This window comes from Corythoichthys intestinalis, chromosome 8 (genome assembly GCF_030265065.1).
Source record: "Corythoichthys intestinalis isolate RoL2023-P3 chromosome 8, ASM3026506v1, whole genome shotgun sequence".
In the NCBI taxonomy this organism is placed as follows: domain Eukaryota; kingdom Metazoa; phylum Chordata; class Actinopteri; order Syngnathiformes; family Syngnathidae; genus Corythoichthys; species Corythoichthys intestinalis.
In genome coordinates, this window is record NC_080402.1 from 35,852,500 (window position 1) to 35,876,478 (window position 23,979).

At 38.1% G+C, this 23,979-nt stretch overlaps 1 protein-coding gene across 1 annotated transcript; it reads left to right on the top strand.

Annotated features, from left to right (window-relative positions):
- The first annotated feature begins 3,109 nt into the window (after positions 1-3,109).
- On the top strand, positions 3,110-22,749 carry LOC130920983 (multidrug and toxin extrusion protein 1-like). The gene is made up of 16 exons (XM_057844570.1): positions 3,110-3,408; positions 4,328-4,429; positions 5,865-5,933; positions 11,528-11,676; positions 14,362-14,404; positions 14,486-14,530; positions 14,642-14,739; positions 15,232-15,329; positions 15,832-16,013; positions 16,112-16,220; positions 18,742-18,817; positions 18,886-18,955; positions 19,037-19,169; positions 19,242-19,336; positions 19,416-19,479; positions 19,693-22,749. Exons 1-16 carry the CDS (start codon positions 3,250-3,252, stop codon positions 19,902-19,904), a joined length of 1,704 nt encoding a protein of 567 aa, XP_057700553.1. The 5' UTR covers positions 3,110-3,249; the 3' UTR covers positions 19,905-22,749.
- The last annotated feature ends 1,230 nt before the right edge of the window (positions 22,750-23,979 follow it).

Genomic DNA, 23,979 nt, shown 5'->3' on the forward strand with positions numbered 1-23,979 from the left:
GTATTTGAAAAAGTAAAGTATTCAAAATGTTTCTTCACCCAGAAAATTGAGATTTAAAGCTTTCCAATGATGTCTCAACATCATATAGGACAATTCTGAAATTTGGCCAAATTGGGGGTCTCAGAGTAGAACTTCAAGTCACCTGAGTGTTTTCCACCATACACATACATATACAGTATGTACTGAACAATGTATGTACATAATGTATTTATGTAGTATGCGTGTGCAGCAGTGTTGTTTTTGGCAGCCATTTCAATTTTTGTCTTGGTTATCGTCTTGTGGACAATAATACTTATTTGTCTTAGTCATATTTTAGTCATTTGCAAATGTGTTTGTCTTCGTCTAGTTTTAATCGACTTTAACTCAATATTTTTGTCTGTAAAATTTGAAAGTTTCACTCCAAAAATAAGTAAGAGAAGGTTTCCAATGAATATAGGCAGATGAGCAAATATTGTAGAATCTACAAATCTGTCACGTGATGACACACACTCAGCAGGAAAACAGTAGGCAACATTATTTCTAATTAGTTATACCCGGCTGGACGCTATGAACTGTTATTTAAAAAAAAAAAAGTCTAGAAGGACGCTCGCCGGTAGCAATAGCCAAATGTAACGTGAAAGTGAATGCTATGCTAATGCTACGAGTTACATTTTGCACTCAGCACAGACTTTTAAAGGCTAAAACAACATTGCATATTCTCTCTTGCAGAGATAAGAAGACAAATAATACCGTGTGTGTCTCAAAACAAGCAATGGGGAGACTGGAGAGGACACTAGACTAGTGGGTGAGTTGGGGGGGTCGCAGCACGTCACATGAGTGACACAACCAGGCAGGCTACCTACACATAAAATGTCACACGTTGTTAACTTGCGACGAAAACTATGGCGCATTTTCGTCTTGTTCTCATCATGTCAGACGAAAACTTGCATTTGTGTTGTTAAGTTTTAGTCTCCCAATATAAGTTTTTAGCTCGTCATCGTCATGAAAAAACTGTTCATCGCCGAAACATTTACGTTATAGTCAACGTTGACGAAAACAACACTGGTGTGCAGAAAATACTGCACTTCATTAAATATATAAATATGAAGGTTTTTGTGTGTGTATTACAATAACCTGTTCAGGGATAATGGTCACTACTGTGGACATCTATTCAAAAGTTATCCTTAGTTTAACTCATTCACTGCCAGACCAGGCAACATAAGCCCCTTTCATACATACGCTGTACTCCGGGAAAATCCCGGGATTTAAACGGGAAGCCCTTACGTCTGAAAGCAATTTCCACATTAACCAGGTCGCATCCTAGTAAAATGTCCGGGACAGCAGCATTAAGGCTGGTTCATATTCATGAGAAATGTAGCCCTGACCCCTATTCACCCAATCTTTTTGGTCTTATTAATTACCCGTCCCCAGCAAAAAGTGGGTTATGCTGTTATATTGTCCCTACCAATGTTGAGACCAAACCTACTCCCTTGACTGTGCTCTTTAGTTTATCTGATTTTAAATTATTTCAGATATTATCATTTATGTTTTTATTATTGCTCATTGCAAAAAAGGGTTTGAAATTTTGAGACCCCTGTCCTATATGAATGCATTAAAATTATTTAGAGTAAACAAAAAAAAAAATCATAATTCATGCATTATGCATGAAAGGGTTAAAAACATATGGGGGAAAAAAGCAATTAGTTTTCAGTTTTTGATTTGCACTTTATCCCCCAGGTTGATTTGATGACTCTAAATTACCATTACATGTGAATGTGAGATTGAATGATCATTTGTTTACATGTACCCTGAGATTGAACGACCATTAAATTGCATACTCTGCATCCTGAGTTAACTGCGATACATTCCTGCACACCAGGGACCCTCATAAGAGGGACACATAGTGCATATGGGTGGATATGTTTATGAACTTATGTCGCATAAGATTGAAAAGATGAAAATATAAGTGTGAAGAGTTGCCAGGAGCGCTGGAAATCACTCACAGCAGGGGGTGCTGAGTATCTTATTTTGTTTTTCCCAATCCGAAACAGCCGTTTCGGTCCAAACGTGTCACGCTCGCACTTTTTCTCCATACAAGGCGTGCATAATGGCAGTACACAGACAGCGTTCTATTTCACCTACAGTGTGTGTTGTAGTTTTTGTATTGGAAATAAAAACCCCTGTGTGATATAATGCAAATCCCTGCAGCTAGATGGCGCAATGACACACAAACACATTTAAAACCCAAATGGTCCAATAAGCCTCGGTTTGATACCCACTTTTTACAACACTCAAATAAATTGCACACGAATATGCAACAGCGCTCTGCATGGCGGCAGCTCAGCAGCAACAACAAAGAATAATATGGCTGCAACGCAAGCGTGTCCTACCTATTTGAAGTTCGCACGGTCTAAATCTGCAGCTAACTTTTCCTCGCTGGGCCCAATTATAAATTCATATAATCGTCTTCATTTTCAACCCCGAATTAAATTTTGAACATTTCACTGATTTTTGTAAAGAAAAAATTGCTAATTTGTTTTTGTGTCATGTTAACGCCTCCTCTGTCAACAGTTAACGTTTCTATTCCAATAGCATCTTTCTCAACGTGACCTTGTAGCTTTTCCATATGGGTATATTCCCAAATAATACAACTTTCATATTGTACAAATTAACTAAGGAAAGCGGTTGTTACATATATGTGGTTTGAGTGTCACATGCTTTACACACAAGTTCCAAATAGAATTATATATATATCTTTTCCATATGGGTATGCAGGTTCAAAGTCGTACTGTAGCTCCTCCTGTCTCACTCATATATCGTGGAGGCACATTGACACACCAAATCCATTCAATATTTCCGTGTTTTGTAAGAATTTGAGTTGTTAGTACTGAAAGTTCAAATGCACATGTAGTAGTTGTCATCCAAGACATGTTGTTTCATGAATGAACTACAATAATGCTAACACTGGCTTGCCCAGCAAAGTTGTAAAGTGAAAGTGGCTGCAATCATGGCGTCTACCCCATAAAAGGATTCAACACCAGTTCTCCCACTGATGATGCAGGAATGCTTTTTTTTTTTTCTTTATCATATTTTGAGCGCTTCTCAACTTTTAACAATCGCAGTAGGCGGCAGAGTAGGGAGGAGCGAGGGATTGGGCAGGCACCCATTACCACATGTTGTGGATGACCTTGAGTTCCTCTCACTTTTCCACTGACAAGCAGAGGAATAGGTAATTTCAGTAGTTTCAAGAAAACAACTAAGTGCATCACTATGGATGGCGCTGACGACACAGTTGAAGATCCTGTGGAGATGTGTCGAAATTCAGAGGAAGAAGAAGAAGCCTCTTCTTGGTGCTTGTGGCTAAAAAGCTTCAATTCAAGAAGATACTGCGATGAATTGGTTCAACTTTTCAAGCTTGCAGGACCAGTGGTAAGATGACATCATGTAATGAATGACAAACTTTCCTCTGTTTTGCATTGTATATGTTTGTGTGTATGTGTATTTGTAGATGCTTTTATATGTTGCTGTGCAATGTGTTCAGATTTAGAATTGAAAGAACATTTGGAATGTAGAAATCAGAGGATTTTCCATGGAATCCAACTTTTTCTTTTTCCAGTATTTCATGAATAAGATGAATCAAATGAATGTGTGACTCAGTCGTAGTATAATTTAGATATACCCATATATACAGTATATATATACATATACATAGTATACGCTGATATTGGTCAGCCATGCTGTCACTATTGTTGCTCTCTAATGTGTTGTCAACCACTGGGTGTGGTCCCCCTTGCTCAGGATCAGGTGCAATTGTTGTCTATCCCAATATGGCCTAAGACTTTCACAAGTTGACAATGCTCCGGCTACATAGTATAGCTCTGACCTCACCAATGCATGAACTTAAAAAAAGTTGATTAAAGTTTATCAGTATTAATGCTGTTACCCTTACCATAGGATTGAGAAGTTATAATCAGAGGTGGGGGGGAGCATAAATCAGTGAACTTAGTGCAAAATTTATATACATATAGGTATATACATATACAAAATAGTGGTGGTAAACTAATGGTGTTTATAATTATATACATAAAAAATATTTACAGTATATGAGGATTTAAAAAAAAAAAAAAAAAAAAGTAATTTTTCCCGGGATTAAAACTTTCAAAGTCCAAATATTTGAAAGCAATAGAACGTCTATAGGGAGAGATTAAAATGTTGCTGGACATCAAGCTACCCCTTTTGATTGACTTTCATTAATTAATAATAATTTATTATGGAGAGTTTCTTGTTATTGTTCTTTTACTGAATTTAGTGAGTGTTTATTTATGTTTGGTCTTTTTTCCCCCTGCAGATCTTATTCCAGGTGATGGTCTTCATGATCAGTACCGTCAGCATGATATTCTGTGGCCACCTGGGCAAAACAGAATTTTCAGCTGTATCACTGGCAATTGCGGTGAGTATAATTGCTCCATCATTTTGTCCAACGCGATTTACTTGCTTGAAGAGTAATTCCCAGAAAAAAAAGGCAAACATTATTAAAGCAAACTAGTAATAGTGAATCATACCTGTAAGTAATACACCCATGCCTGACTTGAAAGAAATCTGAATGTCAAATTTGAATTTGATGTTAGGTGATTAAAAATAAAAAGAAAGAAAAATGATCGCATGAAGAAAATAACAGTAAAGTACACACAGACTACACTTAACTCAGTGGAATGGCACCCAGATGCACTTTGCATAGCAGTTGTGTGTTCACAATGTGCATTGCTCCAGTTTGTCACAAAAAATCTTGTTTGATAATTTCTCTAATTTCAGCTGAGTGTGTACTGCAAATGTGACAGTATAGGAAATTCGACAGCCAAAAACATATTGTAGGCACTACTTTAATGTAAAAATGTCAGACCTCAACTACTTTTTCTGTCATGGCCTCAGTCCCTGCTGCAGCATTGCCTAATTGCCTTCAATTATCCCCACCTGTCCTCAATTCACCTACTCACAGCCCAGCCAATAGCACTGCTGCATTCAGCAGTCAACCTGTGTATTTAAAGCCCAGATTTTCACTTCCACTCTGTCAGACCGTCTGCGAAGCCTGCCTGTTACCTGCCTGCCTAGCTCTGTGAATCTGACTCTCGTTGCCGAATCTGAACCTGCCCGACTGCTGCCTTCTCTCCTGCCCTGGTAACTCGACCTGCCTTTTGCTTTTGGAAACCTGTCTTCTGCCTAGCCCTTGTCTGTACTGCTGCCATCATTACACCTGCCCTGCTGGTCCTGTCAATAAATTGTTGAAAACGTGACGCATTTGTGGTCCTCCTCTGTCGGGTCCGTGACATTTTCCTACAAATGTCTTGCAAAATCAATCCAGTATTGAAAAACCTGTGTCATGTATAAACTTATATCTCCTCAGTTGAGTATGTAAAATGGATGTTTTCATTTTGAAGCATTTAATATTCCTAAAATGCAATGGGGCCACCAGATCCACAAATATTGGCCAGGTAACAACAACAACAAAAAACACACAAAGGCCGAGGGAAAAAAAACTGATTAAATTATCCTTAAAAAACAATGTTAGATTTGTGTGACACAATATCAATATTAACTCATCTTTCAACCCACTCGTATGATTTGCAATAACTCTTCAGAACAACAAAGTTCTAAGACTTTTTACATCACAAAATGAAACCTTGGGATAGTTCGTTACACTGTTTCAATGTAAGAATCCCCTTGAATAATGGTCGATACAATTTACAGAAATAACAATAACAAAGTGAGCAACACACTGTCTCAATTATATGAAAGATGAAGTGAAGCATTCCTGTATTTAACAGCAAAAATTACATATATTTGCATAAACTTACATACATAAATTAACAATGTCTCTTCAATTGCAGGTGGTTAATGTGACTGGTATTGCCATTGGAACTGGATTGTCCTTAACTTGTGATACTCTCATATCCCAGGTATTGTCTTCAACTAAAGCTGCCCCTACGCTTTATTTATATAATTTACACAGCACTATTTGAATTTACTCTAACAATGTCTGAGTTCCACCAACAAAATATGGTCTATTGCAGTGTTTTTCAACCTTTTTGACTCACGGCATGTTTTTACATTGGAAAAAATCTTGCGGCACACCACAAACCAAAAATGTTCCAAAATTATTTTCTGTACAGTATATGTATTTAATTATAAAATAAATAATACATATACTGTACTTACTCAGTGTGAAACTTGAGCCTGTTTAGATGAACAACAAGTTGATATCCTTATTCTTCAACAGCTCTTAGTCTGTCACTGTTTTTATTTTTTATTTTATTTTTTTTATAGCAGTTAGGCTTGAAAAAAGCTCAGAATATCAGACAGGGGGACTTGAGCAATGTCTTTAACCACATCAGGGCCGAGCATCTCGCAGACAGTGGCTTTGCAGCATAGGCGGAGTTTGACTTTTAGGGAAGGGGGGTCACAACATGTTGATGACCCCGAAACGCAGTGTCAGCAATAAAATTAACTTACAAGAATATTTATAATAAGAAGTTGAAAATGAGCGTTTTTTTGTTTCCCATCATTCTTGAGGGGAATTCTAAATCAGGCTGCTGGCAGGACAGCTATACTTTTCACCAAGATCATCATTCATTGAATATGGTACGCCCGCCAGTGTCGTGCCAATGTAGTTACCTCAGTTAAAAATTGTATCCCCTGGGCAGAGGCATATGGAGGTAGATTTGTGTCTCTATTATTCGATCAGAAAAAAAAAGTTGCTTCAATCAAAAAAAAAAGTTGCTACAATCAAAATACATATTTTCAATTTTTAAAAAAAGTCACTTCAATCAAAAAAATGTTTGAATGCAAAAGTATATTTGAAATTCAAAAAAATCATTTTAAAGGTATTTTTATTTGAATTTTTTTTTTTTTTTTTATTGAAGTCACTTTTTTTGATTGAAGCAACTTTTGTGATTGAAGTAATGTTGTTTTGTGTTTGGGCCACATTTTGGCTAGGACATTTGTGTCATTAATAATCAATGAAAAAATAAGTTGCTTCATACAACAAAAATATATTTTCAAAAGAAAAATAACTTCAATCAAAAAAAGAAACATTTTAATCATTAAAAAAAAAAGTTTTTTTGTTTTTTTTTTTTTCCAAAAATATGTGAGACCCAAAAATTTGCATTTGAGCACCTAATTTTTCGTTTAAAAAAAGTTTTCTTTGATGTTAGCAATCCTTTTTGTGTTTGGGTCATATTATAGGTAGGGCATTTGTGTCTAAATCAGTGCTTCTCAATTATTTTCTGTTACGCCCCCCCCGGAAGACGTAAATATTCCATGCCCCCCCAACTCTCTGCCACCACCGTAAATATACTGTAGTATCACTTGTATATAAATTCTTATTATTATAAGTACAACACTGCATAACATACATTGTGTTCTTTTTAATATTAAAGAAAAAAGTAATGTAGGTCAACTTACAATAAAGTGTAAAAAAAATAAAAAAAAATAAAAAATAAAAATAAAAAAAAAACCCACATCCATTCTGTAAAAATACACCCAAGATACATTTTTCGACCGTTTGATGCTGAAAACTAAAATTTAATAAAATCAATAAATAATCATAAATTCAAAATTGATTAGCAACATTAACTCATTAGGACAATATGTCGAACAGTTAGACCGAAAAAACAAAAATTAATACAACAAGAAGGACAGTGTCATTGGACAGAGGGACAGTTTTTATTTTATTTATTATTATTTTGCACTGAGCAGCTTGGTATGCTACCTTATATGATGCTGTCAGTGCTCGCTGGTTTACTGATGTAACACTAACAAAGCAGGACAATTGTTGCCAATATTTGGCAGTCGCTGAAAAAAAATAATTCCTGCTGTTCGTTGCGAAAGTAAACAGTCTGGTCTTTCCTTGTCTCCCACTGTACTAAAAGTCAAAGCCAAAAGCTAAATGCTACATATGCTTTGTCATATTTCCTTGTCTAAGCTTTTAATATCTCAAGAGCTCTTTGCTGTGTGCTCGTTTTGTTCAAAAATACTGCGCACACGCTGAAAATGAGAGTGGCACTGCCACCCACTGAGTAGATGTGCAATTACACTTAAAGCACTAATGTGAAGTAAGGTTGGCCAACCATGTTTTTGAATAATATCAATGGCTAAACAATTATAAGCATATTTTCATTTTTTTTTTTTTTTAACGCAACCCTTCCAGATTGTTTGTTTAACCCATAGCAACGCCCCTGACAACGAAAATGCTTTTCTTCGGCAATCTTCGGAAATCTTCGGCAATTACGTCACACCGGGAAGTGCGAGAAAGTCCGCCATAAAAGAGTATTGTTTGTTGCATTGCTTCTCGGTAAGATGCCATGGCGGTGTGTGGTGATGTTTTGTTCTCACTCAAACGAAAAGTTGGATGAGTGGCCAAAGCAGCCATAGCACGGCACGTAAATGGACATCTTTCGTTTGCACAAAGCGAATGAATTTCACGCCATCATCGAGTAGTGTTCTCTGCTGCAAACACTTCGAAGATGCCTGCTTCCTTAACCGGTCTGCTTATGATCAAGGATTGGCCAAAAAGTAAGTGTGATTTTTGGATAGATGACTGATGACTTTGTCAAAGCAGAGCTGCCAACTGTTGTGGAATGTACAGTAGAAGCTAGCGACGTTAGCCGAAAGCCAACTCGTGGCAATAGTCGTGGCATAGTTGTTGTTGTGTTCGCTAGTGTTATGCCCAAGGACGGCTCACGAAGGGCGTAACATAAAACGAGCCACACAATTTGACAAGTGGCACAAAATTTACACAACAAACTCGCAATGAATATGGTAAATGGTGTTATACTTATATAGCGCTTTTCCACCTTAGTATGACAAAAATGTATGTTCCCCAAGGTCACATGTGCCACCCCCAGCATTGCCCTGCAATGGGCCCGCACCACTATTTGAGAAATACTGGTCTAAATCATTCAATCCCCAAAAAGTTGCTTTAATCATAAAAAAAAAATATTTTCAATCAAAGAAAAAAATCATTTATAAAAAATAAAATTGCCCTCCCCATTTTTTTTTTTTTTTTTTGGAAAATGATATGCAAAGCAAATGACTGTCTAAGGTGCTAGTCACATGATCTGTTCGAAAAATCATTTTGACCCATTAGAAAAATATTTTTTTTGTTCATTTCATTCATTTTTGTTGTTTGTTTTCTTGCTTTCCAACTTTTACATATTATAGGAAAGTCAATTACATGCAATGACACTTTTCGGCCACCAGGGGGAGGCTGCACCCCCACCCCCCCTTAAACTCCGCTTATGCTTTGCAGGCAGGTAGTACCGGTATTAATGTCTCTGTCACAGTGTGGGACTTTTTGGGTTTAGCAACAAGGTAACTGGCTTTGAGGGCTTTCTCATTTACCTTTGTAGTTTTTAATCAACAAAGTTGCCTGTTTCTCTGTGTTTTCACGAAGGCGAACAAAATAGTCCATCGAGTAGTTTTGGAGTGACGGGTGCTTAGTTTGGAGATGACGTTTAGGAGAGCTGCTCGTGTCGCGTTCAAGAACTACTCGGATTACTATCCGTCAGCCATTTTGCTGTCCTTGACAATGTGTTAGAATAAAACATAGGGGGAGGATTGACGGTCGTCACATATGGATGAAATAGAAAGGACACTTTCGAGTATATCGACACATGATGAGTCTAACCAAATAATGTGCAGTAGACGTGCTGGGGTCCACATTGTCGCGGACAGCAAGGTCGTTGATGGCTAGAAATCCGAGTAGTTTTTGAACGCGACACGAGCAATACTGTGCTCATCTGCACACGACCGAGAACTTTCTACCAACTCCTTCCTACCTTCCTACTGCAACTCCGCCCGACGACGTAAAAAAAAAAAAAAACTGTTATAGCCCCGAATGGGGGAATAGAAAGGAGAGGAGTCGGTGATGACTTTCCCACTTTATTGTGGCAACAATGGAAAATAATAAAGTAACAGCAACATCCCCAACATGCGACCGCTAACTCCGCTCTCACGCCATTCACCCTCCCTCCTTGCTCGCTTCCAGCTACGTCATCACTCTGCAGTCTGATGGCCCCTTCAAGGGCCCGCACAGTTACGGACATTACAATATTTATATATATAAATGCGACATTAGATACAGTAATTTCTCGCGGCACACTTGACGATCTCTCACGGCACACTACTGTGCTGCGGCACACCGGTTGAAAAATACTGGTCTATTGAGTTATTTCTTTCATTCGTCAAGTCTGTAACTATTTGTGTGTTGAAAGTGTTTCTTACTGTTAAATGCATTGGCATGAAAGTGGGTCAGGGGTTAAAAAGGTGAGAAGGGTGTGGAGGAAATATGTTCCGGTACACTGTACAACTCGGGCTGTCCCAAACGACTAATTTTCTCCCGATTAGTCAGCCGACTATTTTTACGATTAGTGGACTAATGTAATTTTTCCCCCTTTATATTACTAATTTAGCAATGAAATTTTTGATGACGCTTATTCATTCACTAAAACATTTTGGAACACTTAAATTCTGTATTAAAGTATAAATAAACACGTAAATAAAAACAATAAATCACAAATAAACAATGATGTCAAATGCTGATAATGTTAATTAGTGCAAAAGAATGGAATGTAAACAGATTCAGAACACAGACTTCGTCTTTCCAACATGATTCAAAATATGATTAAAAATATCTAGCATTAATATTATAGTATACTACTATATATAATTGTAGTAAAATAATTATTCATTGCCAGTCAGATTTTTCATAAAGGGTGTCATTTTAAAGCTATTCTTAGTGTAGAATCTGAATTCTGAAGTATGTGGGATTAACTCCAGAAATCATTATTTATATGACAAACAAGACGTGCTTTTATTTTGAAATGTTCACCAGAAGTACGTTCGCGAAACCGCTAACCGTAAGCTTTTATAAGCAGGCTAAAGTAGGTTGTCTTTTTTTCCCCCATAGCCTCAATGTAGCAATGCTAACGTTTACAGTGTTTAACATAGATGTGTTTCCTTATTTTGTACGCCTGAAATTTAATTCTAAGGCATGTTGATGACCAATAAACATATGTAAAAGGAAATGTTGTCTCATATGCCATCAGCACGCACGCTCAAATGTATGCACGCACATGCGCGCGACAATGAAAGCAGCCGTGAAAATTACCGCCCTCATCTTTATTTACCGTGCGATAAATGGACTCATTGCATATTACGACAGGATTAGCAGCTTCAATAAAACATGTCGTTAGTTAGTCAGATTGACTAACACACACAACAGTGTACCCTCTTTTGTTTTGTTGAAATAAGGCAATGTTTTGGCCACTCTGGTGTGCTTTTTTAAGCTTTGTGCCGCTTTCCCCGCTTGCATACCAAACGTCCGACATAAAAAAACATCTCCCGACACCCCCCCGCCCCACCCCACACCTCCATAAACATTTTCTCCTCGGATCTACACAATTCATGTTGGTCACCCTTTTTGACTTCAAAACAGCTAATTTTGCTGATACCGGAACACAAATATTGCCCATTTGAATCTGCCCTATTGTAGACATTTGGAGGCAGACAACTGATGCGTGTAGGTGTTATACTTCAGAGGGGAGTTCTGATTCTGCTCTTGGCTTGTTTCCCCTGCTGGGCTGTCCTTATCAACACTGGACCACTTCTAATCGCAGTCAAACAGAGCCCAGAGGTTGCTAAGTAAGTTACTATTTATCCTACAGCATCTTATTCGTCTATAACCTGGTGGACACATGTGTGGACATTACATTTTAGGCTATACTGCATAACCACATCAGTAAACTATGACTGATATTTGACGGTGATAGCCCTCCATTTCAGAAAAAAAAGAAAGAAAATTACATATTTTTGAAAAATGTTTCATAAATTAAGAAACTCCAAAAATTTGGAGTCAAACATCTAAATCTAACATCTAAAATGTTAATGCCGATAACCAAAGTAAACATAAAATTCAGTGTTCTATCGTTATCAATTGCCGTAATTCTGTATTCTGAAATAATAATCACAATATTTTGGTATGTTGCTCTCAGTGCATTCGCTTTTGTTGCTTCGTTTGCTAGCTTTTAGCCACATATTATGCAGAATGGACTTGGTTGTAGGCTCCTCTTCTGGCTCAGCAGGTGGCCTTTTCCTCGCAAAAAAACTGTCCAAAGACGTTGCCGCCCGCAACACACAGTCAACAGCAGCTAAAGTTACTGTTTACAGTTGACTGGCGCTGGGCTGCTATAGGTGTGCAAACACCCTAGTAATTGCGGCCAACCACTTGATGGCGACCTATAAAAATCTTTACTCAGATTAGTCTATAGCAGGGGTTACCAACTCCAGTCCTAGAGGGCACCTATCCAGTCTGTTTTCCATGTCTCCCTCCTTCAACACACCTGAATCAAATAATCCGGAGTATTATTAGGCTTCTGGAGAGCTTGCTAATAAACATGCATTTGATTCAGGTGTGCTAGAGGAGGGAGGAGGAGGGAGACTCTAGATCAGGGGTCCCCAAACTTTTTCCTGTGAGGGCCACATAATTTTTCCCTTCTCAGATGAGGGCCTGGGGTCAGTTTGTAACAGAAATAGTGTGACGATTGCAGGAGTGCCTAAATGTAAAAAAATTAGGGCTGTCAAAATTATCATGTTAACGGACATTAATTAATTTTTTAAATTAATCACGTTAAAATATTTGACGCAATTAACGTGGATGACAGATTTATGACAGATTTAAATGACAGTACAGTGAAACGCTCACTTGTTGTGTTTTATGGAGTTTTGCCGCCCTCTGCTGGCGCTTGGGTGCGACTGATTTTATAGGCTTCAGCACCCATGAGCATTGTGTAAGTAATTATTGACATCAACAATGGCGGGCTACTAGTTTATTTTTTGATTGAAAATTTTACAAATTTTATTAAAACGAAAACATTAAGAGGGGTTTCAATATAAAATTTCTATAACTTGTACTAACATTCATTCATTCATTCCATGCCGCTTATTCCTCACGAGGGTCGCGGAGGTGCTGGAGCCTATCCCAGCTAACTTCGGGCAGTAGGCAGGGGACACCTTGAATGGGTTGCCAGCCAATCGCAGGGCACAATGAGACACACAACCATTCACGCACACACTCACACCTATGGACAATTTAGAGTGTTCAATCAGCCTACCATGCATGTTTTTGGGATGTGGGAGGAAACCGGAGTTCCCGGAGGAAACCCACGCAGGCACGGGGAGAACATGCAAACTCCACACAGGAAGGCCGAAGCCCGGGATTGAACCCTTGATCTCAGAACTGTGAGGCAGACGTGCTAACCACTCAGCCACCGTGCCGCCTGTACTAGCATTTTTCTTTTAGGAACTACAAGTCTTTCTATCCATGGATCGCTTTAACAGAATGTTAATAATGTTAATGCCATCTTGTTGATTTATTGTTATAATAAACAAATACAGTCCTTATGTACCATATGTTGAATGTATATATCCATCTTGTGTCTTATCTTTCCATTCCAACAATAATTTACAGAAAAATATGGCATATTTTATAGATGGTTTGAATTGCGATTAATTGCGATTAATTACGATTAATTAATTTTTAAGCTGTAATTAACTCGATTAAAAATTTTCATCGTTTGACAGCCCTAAAAAAATTATTATTTTTCAGAAAGCCACAATCAAATAACCCCTTCTAGATTCTTCACGGAACAAAAGTAAATAAAATAAAAATAATAATATAATAATAATAATAATAAATAATAATAACAACAACACTATTACTTAAACAGATAATAACCAAATAACCCTCTTTGAGTTCTTCACAGAAAAAGGCCAGGAAAAAAATAACCCTATTGAGAAAAAGAGAGAAAAATAAATAAAATAAAATAAAAATGCTCTCTGGTATTGTTCAGGGGGCCGGACCAAATGTGGAGGTGGGCTGTATCCGGCCTGCGGGCTGTAGTTTGGGGACCCCTGCTCTAGACAGTTAGAGTAGACAGGGATACTGATAAGTCAAGAGCCACAGGCCAGATTTAAGTCGTTAATAAATTATTTCTTTCTCTGCGGCCCGGTACCAAATGCGCCACGGACCGGTAGCGGGCCACAGACCGGTACCGTTCCGAGGCCCGGTGGTTGGGGACCACTGCACTAGGGGACAAAACTGCACACCATGATACCACAGCAACGAAAGATCAACACATCAGTGTTTACCTGCCTCACAATGTTACCTGAATTTAAAATCGTATGATCTTAGGTCCATTGAATTTTGAGTTTCCCTGCTATTACTCTTCCATTAGCTGAATACAAAAATGCATGTGATCTAATGCCTGATTAATCATGTGTAAATATTTTCATACCAAAATTTCCCATGCCCATTTTTTTGCCGCATAGTTTGGCACAACTTTATGTGAAGATCTTCATGCCTGCTTTGCCGGTGAGTTTGTCTGTCTTCGTTTTCATCACAGGATTGAATTATCAAGCCTTTATAGCATAACATTATGATTTTTCCCTTCAGCCGGCATTCATGTACCAGCTGCTGGGCAGATACCTTCAGAACCAGGTGCTCAGTAGCAGCACAATATCATTGATATTTAAGTTATTAGCATGTGTATGAATATCACATTCAGTCATATCTGTTGGTGTGTGTGGTATTTTTTTTTTTTTTTTGCAGGGCATTATTTGGCCTCAGGTCATAACTGGTGCAATTGGAAACATCCTGAATGCAATGATCAATTACGTCCTTCTCCATTGTCTGGATTTGGGTGTTGCGTAAGTTTTCCATGATTCTAACGTTATCAGGAGTTTTATTTTGGAAAACAAATATAATCCTAACTAAATTTTGCTAGTATACTGAAGGTAAGGCTACAATTTATCTGAAGTCAGATTAACACCTGTTCTTTTAAAATGCAATGGTGTTCTCAGATTTATCATCATAATATTTTACACAAAGCAATACACTCTGTACTTGCCTGATCTGATTTTGAATGCATTTTGGTTTGAGCATTTTCATTGTTGCCACACTAGTCATGTTTTTTTTCTGCAATGAAATGTAATATTATAACTAATTCCCCCCAATTTGATTTGACTACAAAGTCCTTTTTTTCCCCTTCATAATTTTCTGGTTAAAAGCAATTCTTATTATCAAGAGATTTCTGGTTCAAAACAACAGAAAGAAAAGTTGACCTCAAACAAATACTTTCTATAGGTTTTTTGTCTTGGGTTTCTTGGGCTGTGTGTAATCTGTGTTTGTCCTCGTTAAAGTGGTTCTGCTGCAGCCAATACAATCTCCCAGTATGTTTTGCCTGCCCTCTTACTGGCCTATATTTACTGGAGGGGTTTGCATAAAGCCACGTGGGGAGGTCAGTTGTCCCATTACTAATCCTTAATATGCTGAATGAATTGTTTTATTCCGTTGATGGTAATAGGTTTCAATCCATGTTAACTGGAATGGCTGGCAGGAATCTTTCACTAGCAGCCCTCCCAGTGTGAATGGGTTGGACATCTGTTGCCGTCAGTGGACACGAATGAGTTATGTTCCTCTCGAGTTGCAGTGCATGCATTTTTTCGTAAATGATCACCTTTTTGCGAGTGGTTTCTTGTGAAATTCCAGTCTTTGCGTCTAAACTTGTTGCAATCTGTATCAATATTAGGACTGGGTGACAAAATCATGTACTTGTGTTACTAGTATGACATCATAGAGATTAATCCTGCGTAATATATATTTTTTAAAGAGATTCACATTACATCACCAGTATTTTTTTTTCTTTTAGAATTAATGATAAAATATCCTTTTTAAGTTAATGAGAAATTAATTTATAGATGTTTGGACAATGGTTTGACAGGCAGATGTTTGCTCTGCAGGCTGGTCACTCGAATGTCTCCAAGAGTGGGGACCCTTTGCCAAGTTGGCCATCCCAAGCATGTTAATGTTTTGTATGGAGTGGTGGGCTTTTGAAGTAGGAGGATTCCTTGCTTCCTACATTAGTGAAGTCGAGCTGGGAGCCCAGTCCGTGATGTATCAGCTGACGGTTGTATCTTTCATGGTAACAAATTCAGGCCTACTCCACCATCGTCTTAGTTAAAATCTTATTTAATGCAATTCTGATACTCACACTAATTCCAATGCATTCTACTTCTGCAGATCCCAATGGGACTGTCTGTTGCCGCTAGTGTTCGAGTTGGAAACGCTCTTGGCGCAGGAAACCGTGAGCAAGCCATTCTGTCTTGCAAAGTCTCCATCATCTGTGCATGTAAGAGACTTGGTGGCGGGAAAGTTCAAATTTAAGATAAAATAAAATGAGATCATTCTTACTTTGATCACCATAGGCGAAATTCAGGTATTGCAGCAACGTAAAAAAAAAAAAAAAGCATACAGTCAAAAGTATAAGGGCGCTTTCACACTAGCACTGTTTGGTGCATTTAAAACGGACCACAGTTCTTTTTCTCAGACAGTCCGTTTTGTTTTGTAAATGTGAACGCACATCCAAACTCTACTTACCAAACAAACGAACTCTGGTCCGCTCAAAAATTGTGTGTCTCGGTCCGCTTTAAGCGCACCCTGCTTCGTTGGAATGCACCTCAAGCAGGGTGCTCTTTTGCTACTTTATGTGCAGTTTCACAGCCTGCAGCTGTGATGTTCCAGGCTGTGACCCTACACGCAGGGCATTCTTGGAAGCTGAAGTACAGCGCGCACACTGTTCAAAATCTACAATTCAAGATGGGTTATAGATGATTATCCATGGCCAAATTTTGTTGTGCTGCGCTAAGCAGTTTCATTTGATACACAAAATTGGGTTCTAATGTGGTGGTTGGGTTTTGCATGCTCTTCCTGAACATACCGTGTGAGAGTGACAGTGACCGAGACAGGCAAGGCCTCTCGGAGCGGCCATATCTCGCTCTCCTTGAAGTGGCGACAATGTGACAGTCCAAAAAGTCACGAAAGTGAGAGCGATCGCGCCTGTGTGACGTGGTTCCCTTTCACGGTTTAATTTTCCCTAATGCATTTTTATATACTCCAGTTCGCTCGGCATAGATTCGGAAGGGAGCAACTCTGCCGCTGGCTGAGCGGTGACTTAATTTATGCTACATTACATGCAGAGGTGGATACTAACACGGTAAATGTACTCCATTACATTTATTTGAGTAACTTTTTGAAAAAAATATACTTCTAAGCGTAGTTTTACAATGCTATACTTTAGTCGTGAAAAAAAAAAACGCTACTCTTACTACCCCACTTTGGGCTACACAAGGGGTCGTTACATTTTTCCTCTTTATTCTACATATGTTTTTTTTTTTAATATGCCAGCGATGCCAAGAGTAGAGACATGCCTGGTGTATTACCAGGGTAGCTCTACCGATTTCACCAATGAGACGTCGCAACAATAATCACATGACTGCATTACACAAATCAGACGCAACCTTGCCGATCTATCTTCACACCAGCCTGTTCAATCATGTGGTGTCTTTAAAGCACCGTAAAAAAATGATGTGTTTGATATAGAGCGTCCTCAACATGACTCAAAAGTGCAGATTTTAACCTTTCTCCTAGTTCTTATTTGGCACCGATTGACCCCGGATATATGATCTTTTTAATTTCAAAATAGGAATTATGAAGGAACTCTTCACTATTCAAACTAGGAACTATTTTCTCCACCAGAGGGCACTCATGCTCTTTAGTCAAAGAATGCGTCGTTTATGTCTTTTTTTTTTAATCATCGGAATTCAATGATTTTTTTTTTCTTTTTTGTAGGTAATGTGGTTATGTAATGGGTTATTGTACATTATCATTATTACAACAGTCCACATATATACCTTTGTGCTCAGAGAAAAATACCATTGTAAAAAAAAAATTTTTTTTTTAAATCGAACAAAAATATAAGCAGTTACTCATTGTTACCTATTACTTGAGTATTCTTTTCACCAAAAAATCTTTTACTCGTACTTGAGTGCCTTTTTTGGATGACTACTTTTACTTTTACTTGAGTAATATTATTTTACAGTAACGCTACTCTTACTTGAGAAAAATTTTGGGCTACTCTACCCACCTCTGATTACACTCCCCCCTCTCCCAGGAGGGATGTATTTTCTCTTCTATATGTCCAATCAATGGGTGCACCTTTCATCTACGTGATGGTACTACTGAAGTTTGTTTGGCGCCGTGTGAACGCTGAACCTTTTCAACAAGTCATTTGCAAGTGTTGTTGCGAGGTAGCTCTCCAACCAGACCCTGGTCCTCTTGGTCTAATGTAATAGCGCCCTAAAATATAAAAAATATATTTGAAAAATTACTCTTACAATATAAATAATATAAAAGGTATGTAAAAAGTGTTTACAACAATAACAACAACTATAAGTGGAATCTCAAGTGACAGTGAAGATAGGCACGATGACAAAATAACACTGCAGATCCAGCAATGTTTGTGTGCAAGATAGAAAAAGAGATGTGTGAGAGTGTGACTGTCATTGTCCTTATGTTTCATGGTCAATTGAATATGAATAGTCCTCTGCTGTTGTCAAGTCTGATGGCAGTGGGCACAAAGAAACAACAAATTTGACGGAAAGGCAGCAACTGTGTTGGGCCATTCACAACAACCAAAATTCTCGCTTTTTACTTTGGAAAACAGTTAAACATTCAGAATTAACATGCTATTAAGTGACTTTCGAACTATTTTAGGAGTGTGAGTTAAAAAATGCACGACCTTTCACAAAACATGTTAGCCAACTTTTACATGTTTCTTTTTTTATTCACTGTTTGTCATTTGCCAATTGCAGCTGTCGTGGCATGTTGTGTTGGAATTATCCTCACCCTTTCCAAAGATGTAATTGGTTACATTTTCACCACCGACCCGTGAGTTATACCTTTCTATGACATACCTTTGTGTATATGTGTGTTTTAATAACTTATCATTTCTTCAGGGACATTTTGAAAAGGACTGCTGATGTCATGGTCCTTTTTTTCTTCATGCATCTTGCCGATTCTATTGCAGTGAGTCCTTGTGTCTGGACATTTTTAGGGGATTATAAAATTCAAATTTTAAATTTAATAACGCTGCAATTATCACCACAGGGTGTGAGTGGAGGTGTCTTTCGAGGAGCTGGAAAACAAAAGGTTGGTATGTTTTCCAATCTGGTGGGACACTACCTCATTGGCTTTCCCATCGGTGTGACCCTAATTTTTGCAACAGAGATGGGCGTCGTAGGTATGTAGAAGCAATCACTATCACAATTGTTCAGCAACAAGATTCAGTATGCTTCTGCTGTCTCTTGAACAGGACTTTGGATTGGTCTTACCCTCTGTGTAGTACTGCAGGCTATTTTCTTTGTCTTGTATTTGTGCAAACTTGATTGGAGAAAGGCTACTGAAGAGGTGCGTGATTAAGTTCAAAAGAAATGTGAGATTTTATTCGAACGTTTTCTATTTTTAACACGTTATTCTTTCTGATCAGGCTCAGCTGAGAGCAGGAGTCCAGATCATAAATGAAGGCATGGCGATGGTAGTCTGTCAGCCAGGCAAGTCCATGTGTACAGTACAAACTACAAATTTAAGCAGAGACTTCGTATCACATTTAAATGTCCAATTCATAATCAACCACCTATGACCGCACATCGAACTGTTGGATAAAGCAGTGTTGATGTCAGATGATGATGCGTCAATACCACAGTATCTTGTGCGATATCGCTATAAAATTTAATATAACTCAACTTTTTCAATTCAATTTCTAGAATCAAACACTGAACAGGTTGCTGGTCCTCGTCTTTCACCAAGATGCGAGAGCACTGCAGAGGGCCGGCGTGAAACTGCATCCACTCAAATCCGTGATGCTCTCAGTGTAAAGCAGCTGTTCATACGTCGTGGTTTGATGTTTCTTGTCATGGTTGTCATCTTAGTGATTGGAATCATTTCTAATCACTTCCTTGTCAGAAACCTGAACTGAGTTTTGTCTTGGTTTGTAATTTGCATTAATTAGTTAAACACTGGATGACTCATTCGTAGTGAAATAATTTTGTAGTAAGTTTTAATTTTCATGTGTCTTCAGTAAATCAGTAAATTTGAGTAAATTGTGATTATAGAGTATTTAAAATTATTTCTGTGAAATAATAGTTTATAGTTTAAAGTAGGGCTGTCAAAAATATCGCGTTAACGGGCGGTAATTATTTTTTTAAATTAATCATGTTAAAATATTTGACGCAATTAACGCACATGCCCCGCTTGTTACTTGTTTTTGGTGTTTGGCGCCCTCTGCTGGTGCTTGGGTCCAACTGATTTTATGGGTTAGTACCATGAGTGAGCATAGTGTAATTATTGACATCAACAATGGCGAGCTACTAGTTTATTTTCTGATTGAAAATTTTACAAATTTTAATAAAACGAAAACATTAAGAGAGGTTTTAATATAAAATTTCTATAACTTGTACTGACCATTATCTTTTAAGAACAACAAGTCTTTCTATCCATGGATCGCTGTAAGAGAATGTTAATAATGTTAATGCCATCTTTTTGATTTATTGTTATAATAAACAAATAGAGTACTTATGTACCGTATGTTGAATGTATATATCCATCTTGTGTCTTATCTTTCCATTCCAACAATAATTTACAGAAAAATATGGCATATTTTTTAGATGGTTTGAATTGCGATTAATTACGATTAATTAATTTTTAAGTTGTAATTAACTCGATTGAAAATTTTAATCGTTTGAAAGCCCTAGTTTAAAGTAATAATTTAATAATCATTTGCACTTTTAAACTTTTCCACTAATTAATTATTGAAATAAAGGGCCAATGGTTCAAGCTAAGCAGTAACAGACAAAATAACACCTTGTAACATATTTTGTTCCCAGGTTCTAAGTGGTATTTCCTAGTATGTTTCGTCGCATTGAAATATAAAAACACTTCTTTTTCCCAAAAAGTTTGGGTTCGTGGTCACGACTTTGAAATTCTATTCTCCACTTTTCTTTACCATTGTACTTTCTAATGCTTTTATATATACGTGAATTTCTATACATATGTACCATAGACTTAATAATCTATTGACATGCACAGACGGTACACAAGAAAGCCCGCAAACAGTTTGCTGAAAACATGTCAACAAAGCACATGGATTACTGGGAACATGTCCTATGGTCTGATGAGACGGGCGGGCTTTCTTGTGTACTGTCTTCTGAAGAGGCATCCTCCTGGGGAGATAGCCATGCACACCAATTTGATGTAGAGTGTGGCGTATGGTCTGAGCACTAACAGGCTGACCCCCCACCTCTTCAATCTCCGCAGCAATGCTGACAGCACTCCTGTAACGAGTCACATGACATTTTGGAGGGAAAATGACAAGCAGTACTCAATTTGGACATTTAGTGATGTATGTAGTTTCTAAGGGGTGTACTCACTTTTGTTGCCAGGGGTTTAGATATTAATGGCTATATTTTGAGATATTTTGAGGGGAAACTAAATTACCTCTATTATATAAGCTGCACACAGACTACTTTTCATTGTGTCAAAGTGTTGTTTTATCAGTGTTGTCCCATGAAAAGATATACTTAAATATCTGCAGAAATGCAAGGGGTATACTCACTTTTGTGATACACTGTACATGGACTTGCAAGTTCATTGCATACAAGAGTTGCTCAAGTCAAAGAGGGACTCCTTTGTTAACATTGGTGTTGATATTTTTGGGGAGAAATTTATTGTAGTTTGTTTATTGTTCATATTCTTTTGAAACACTGTATTTTGAGTTACTCTGCAAGAATATGTATTGTTGTCATCATTTTAATTGTCTTTATTCACATTTCAGATCACCATTAATTATATTATTATTATTATGTACGGTATTATTATATTACTATAAAGCTATTTTTTATTCAAAATGCACTGTAACACCCAACTGACTATTAATAAACTTTCAGCCTACTAATACCCCCCCCCCCCAAAATAAATAAATAAAACAAAATCTTAACACAATTGTGTGTTTGTAATTTGTATCTTGTTAGTGAATCTATAGCAGTCCAACTTTATGATTCTCCTTAAAACTAACAACCAACAAACAATGTATGAAATGATGCATCTTGCATTAAAGTACAAATTTATTATCATGCAAGTTCTGGAGAGAGGGAGTGACATTTAGTCATCATGTGGTTGGTGCCTGTCATGGTGACAATCCCTCAACCAGTCATGTGTGGAATAAAAGTGATTTCAGAGCCTTAAATAAATAAATAAATAAAAAAATTAATTTAAAAAAGATTTAAAAAAAAAAAAAAAAAACTAAAAAGTAACAAAACTAACACTTCATTTTTTTCATGGTTGAGCAGGAGAAAGTTCTTCCTCATCTGAGATTTGATGTCTTCAATGGATTTTTAGAACGAGCATCATTTGGACTGGTGTACCTTCTCGGGTGACCAAATGTCCCGTTTTACGTGTGACAGTCCCGCAAATTGTTTTAATCTTTCTATGTCTATTCTATTCTCCCTCATTGTGTCATGGCATTTGAAACGGCTTGTGTTGCAAATTTGCGAAATCAGAGACTGGCAGATCCTAAAAATGGTGTCAGTCAATTGCTTTGTCCTATGGAAGCTTTAGCTGAAAAACTAATGTCAGAGATCATTTAGCCTCTAAATATCACATCTCTGAGGGTAGATGCATGCTATGAGCTGATAAAGACGGGCATTGTCACTCATCAGCCATTTTGTGTCAGAGCTATTCAATAAAATAGCATCATATTCAGTTGAACGTGTACTTTGAAATAGTTATAGGTTGCTCATTGACAATTTTCAAAAGGTTTTCAAATTAGTTTGTTATAAATGTAAAAAAAATGCTGTAATTGTACTGTATATTTAATACTGTTGATAATATTTCCTCAAAATCATGTTTGGATCACAATGTGTGTCATCCAAGGTACAAATATGCTACAGCAAGGGGGAGCCAGGACGCCAGGTCAAGTGGGGGGTGATTTCATCATCACCCCCCAACATCCAGATTGGGTACCAAGCCCCAAGAGCAGCGGAAGAGAATGAAAGAGCAGCAGACCTTAGAGAGAAGATCATGAAGTCCTGGGGGAACTCAACTATCTCCTACCTGCCAAGGCTAACAAACAAAGTACCATCAAAATCTTTGCTGGAGGATGTAAACACAGCACTGCTGAACATCCCCACCGTAAACATCACTGAGACCAATCAGCTGATATATGCAGCAGTATCAGTAATCCTAGAGTCACTTGGCTACAAGATAAGCAGCACCAGTAGCTGGAAGGAGCCTCCATGGAAACGAAGGCTAGAGGCAAAAATCGGAACAACACGGAGAGAAGTTAGCCTCCTAACAGAGCTGAGCAAAGGCGTGAAACCTAAGAAACAACTGCCCAAGAAATACAGCAAGCTGTCCACAGCTGGGGCACTGGAGACTGCTAAGCAAAGGCTCACAGCCCTAGCTAGCCGCCTAAAGAGGTACACAGGAGAAGCAGAGGCCAGGAAAATAAACACTATGTTCTCCAATAATCCAGCTAAGGTCTACTCTCACTGGCAGGGTACCAAGACCACAGCAGACCCACCCAGGGCTGAGACTGAACAATTCTGGAAGATTATCTGGGAAAAAGAGGCGTCTCACAACACTAAGGCCCAATAGCTGGCAGACCTGCAGTCAGAACATCACAACATCCCAGAACAATGCCCAGTACTCATCACAACAGCAGACATCCAGACAAGACTGTCCAAGATGAAGAACTGGACAGCTCCAGGGCCCGACAAGTTTCATGCCTACCTGCTTAAGAAGCTAACTGCACTTCATGAACGCCTAGCAGCACAAATGAACCAGCTGCTGAGGTCGGGGACCCACCCAGAGTGGCTAACCCAAGGTCGGACAGTCCTCATCATGAAGGACCCCCAGAAGAGAACAGTACCGTCCAACTACCAGCCGATCACCTGCCTCAGCACCACATGGAAGCTCCTATCAGGCACCATAGCGGCTAAAATGAGCAGGCACATGGAGCAATACATGCACAGGACACAGAAAGGGATTGGCAATAA

Coding starts and splice junctions, on each gene's coding strand:
- LOC130920983 (XM_057844570.1), top strand. CDS start 3,250: ATGGATGGCGCTGACGACACAGTTGAAGATCCTGTGGAGATGTGTCGA. Junction 15,330..15,831: donor GCATAAAGCCACGTGGGGAG/GTCAGTTGTCCC, acceptor TTTGCTCTGCAG/GCTGGTCACTCGAATGTCTC. Junction 19,170..19,241: donor AACAGAGATGGGCGTCGTAG/GTATGTAGAAGC, acceptor TCTCTTGAACAG/GACTTTGGATTGGTCTTACC.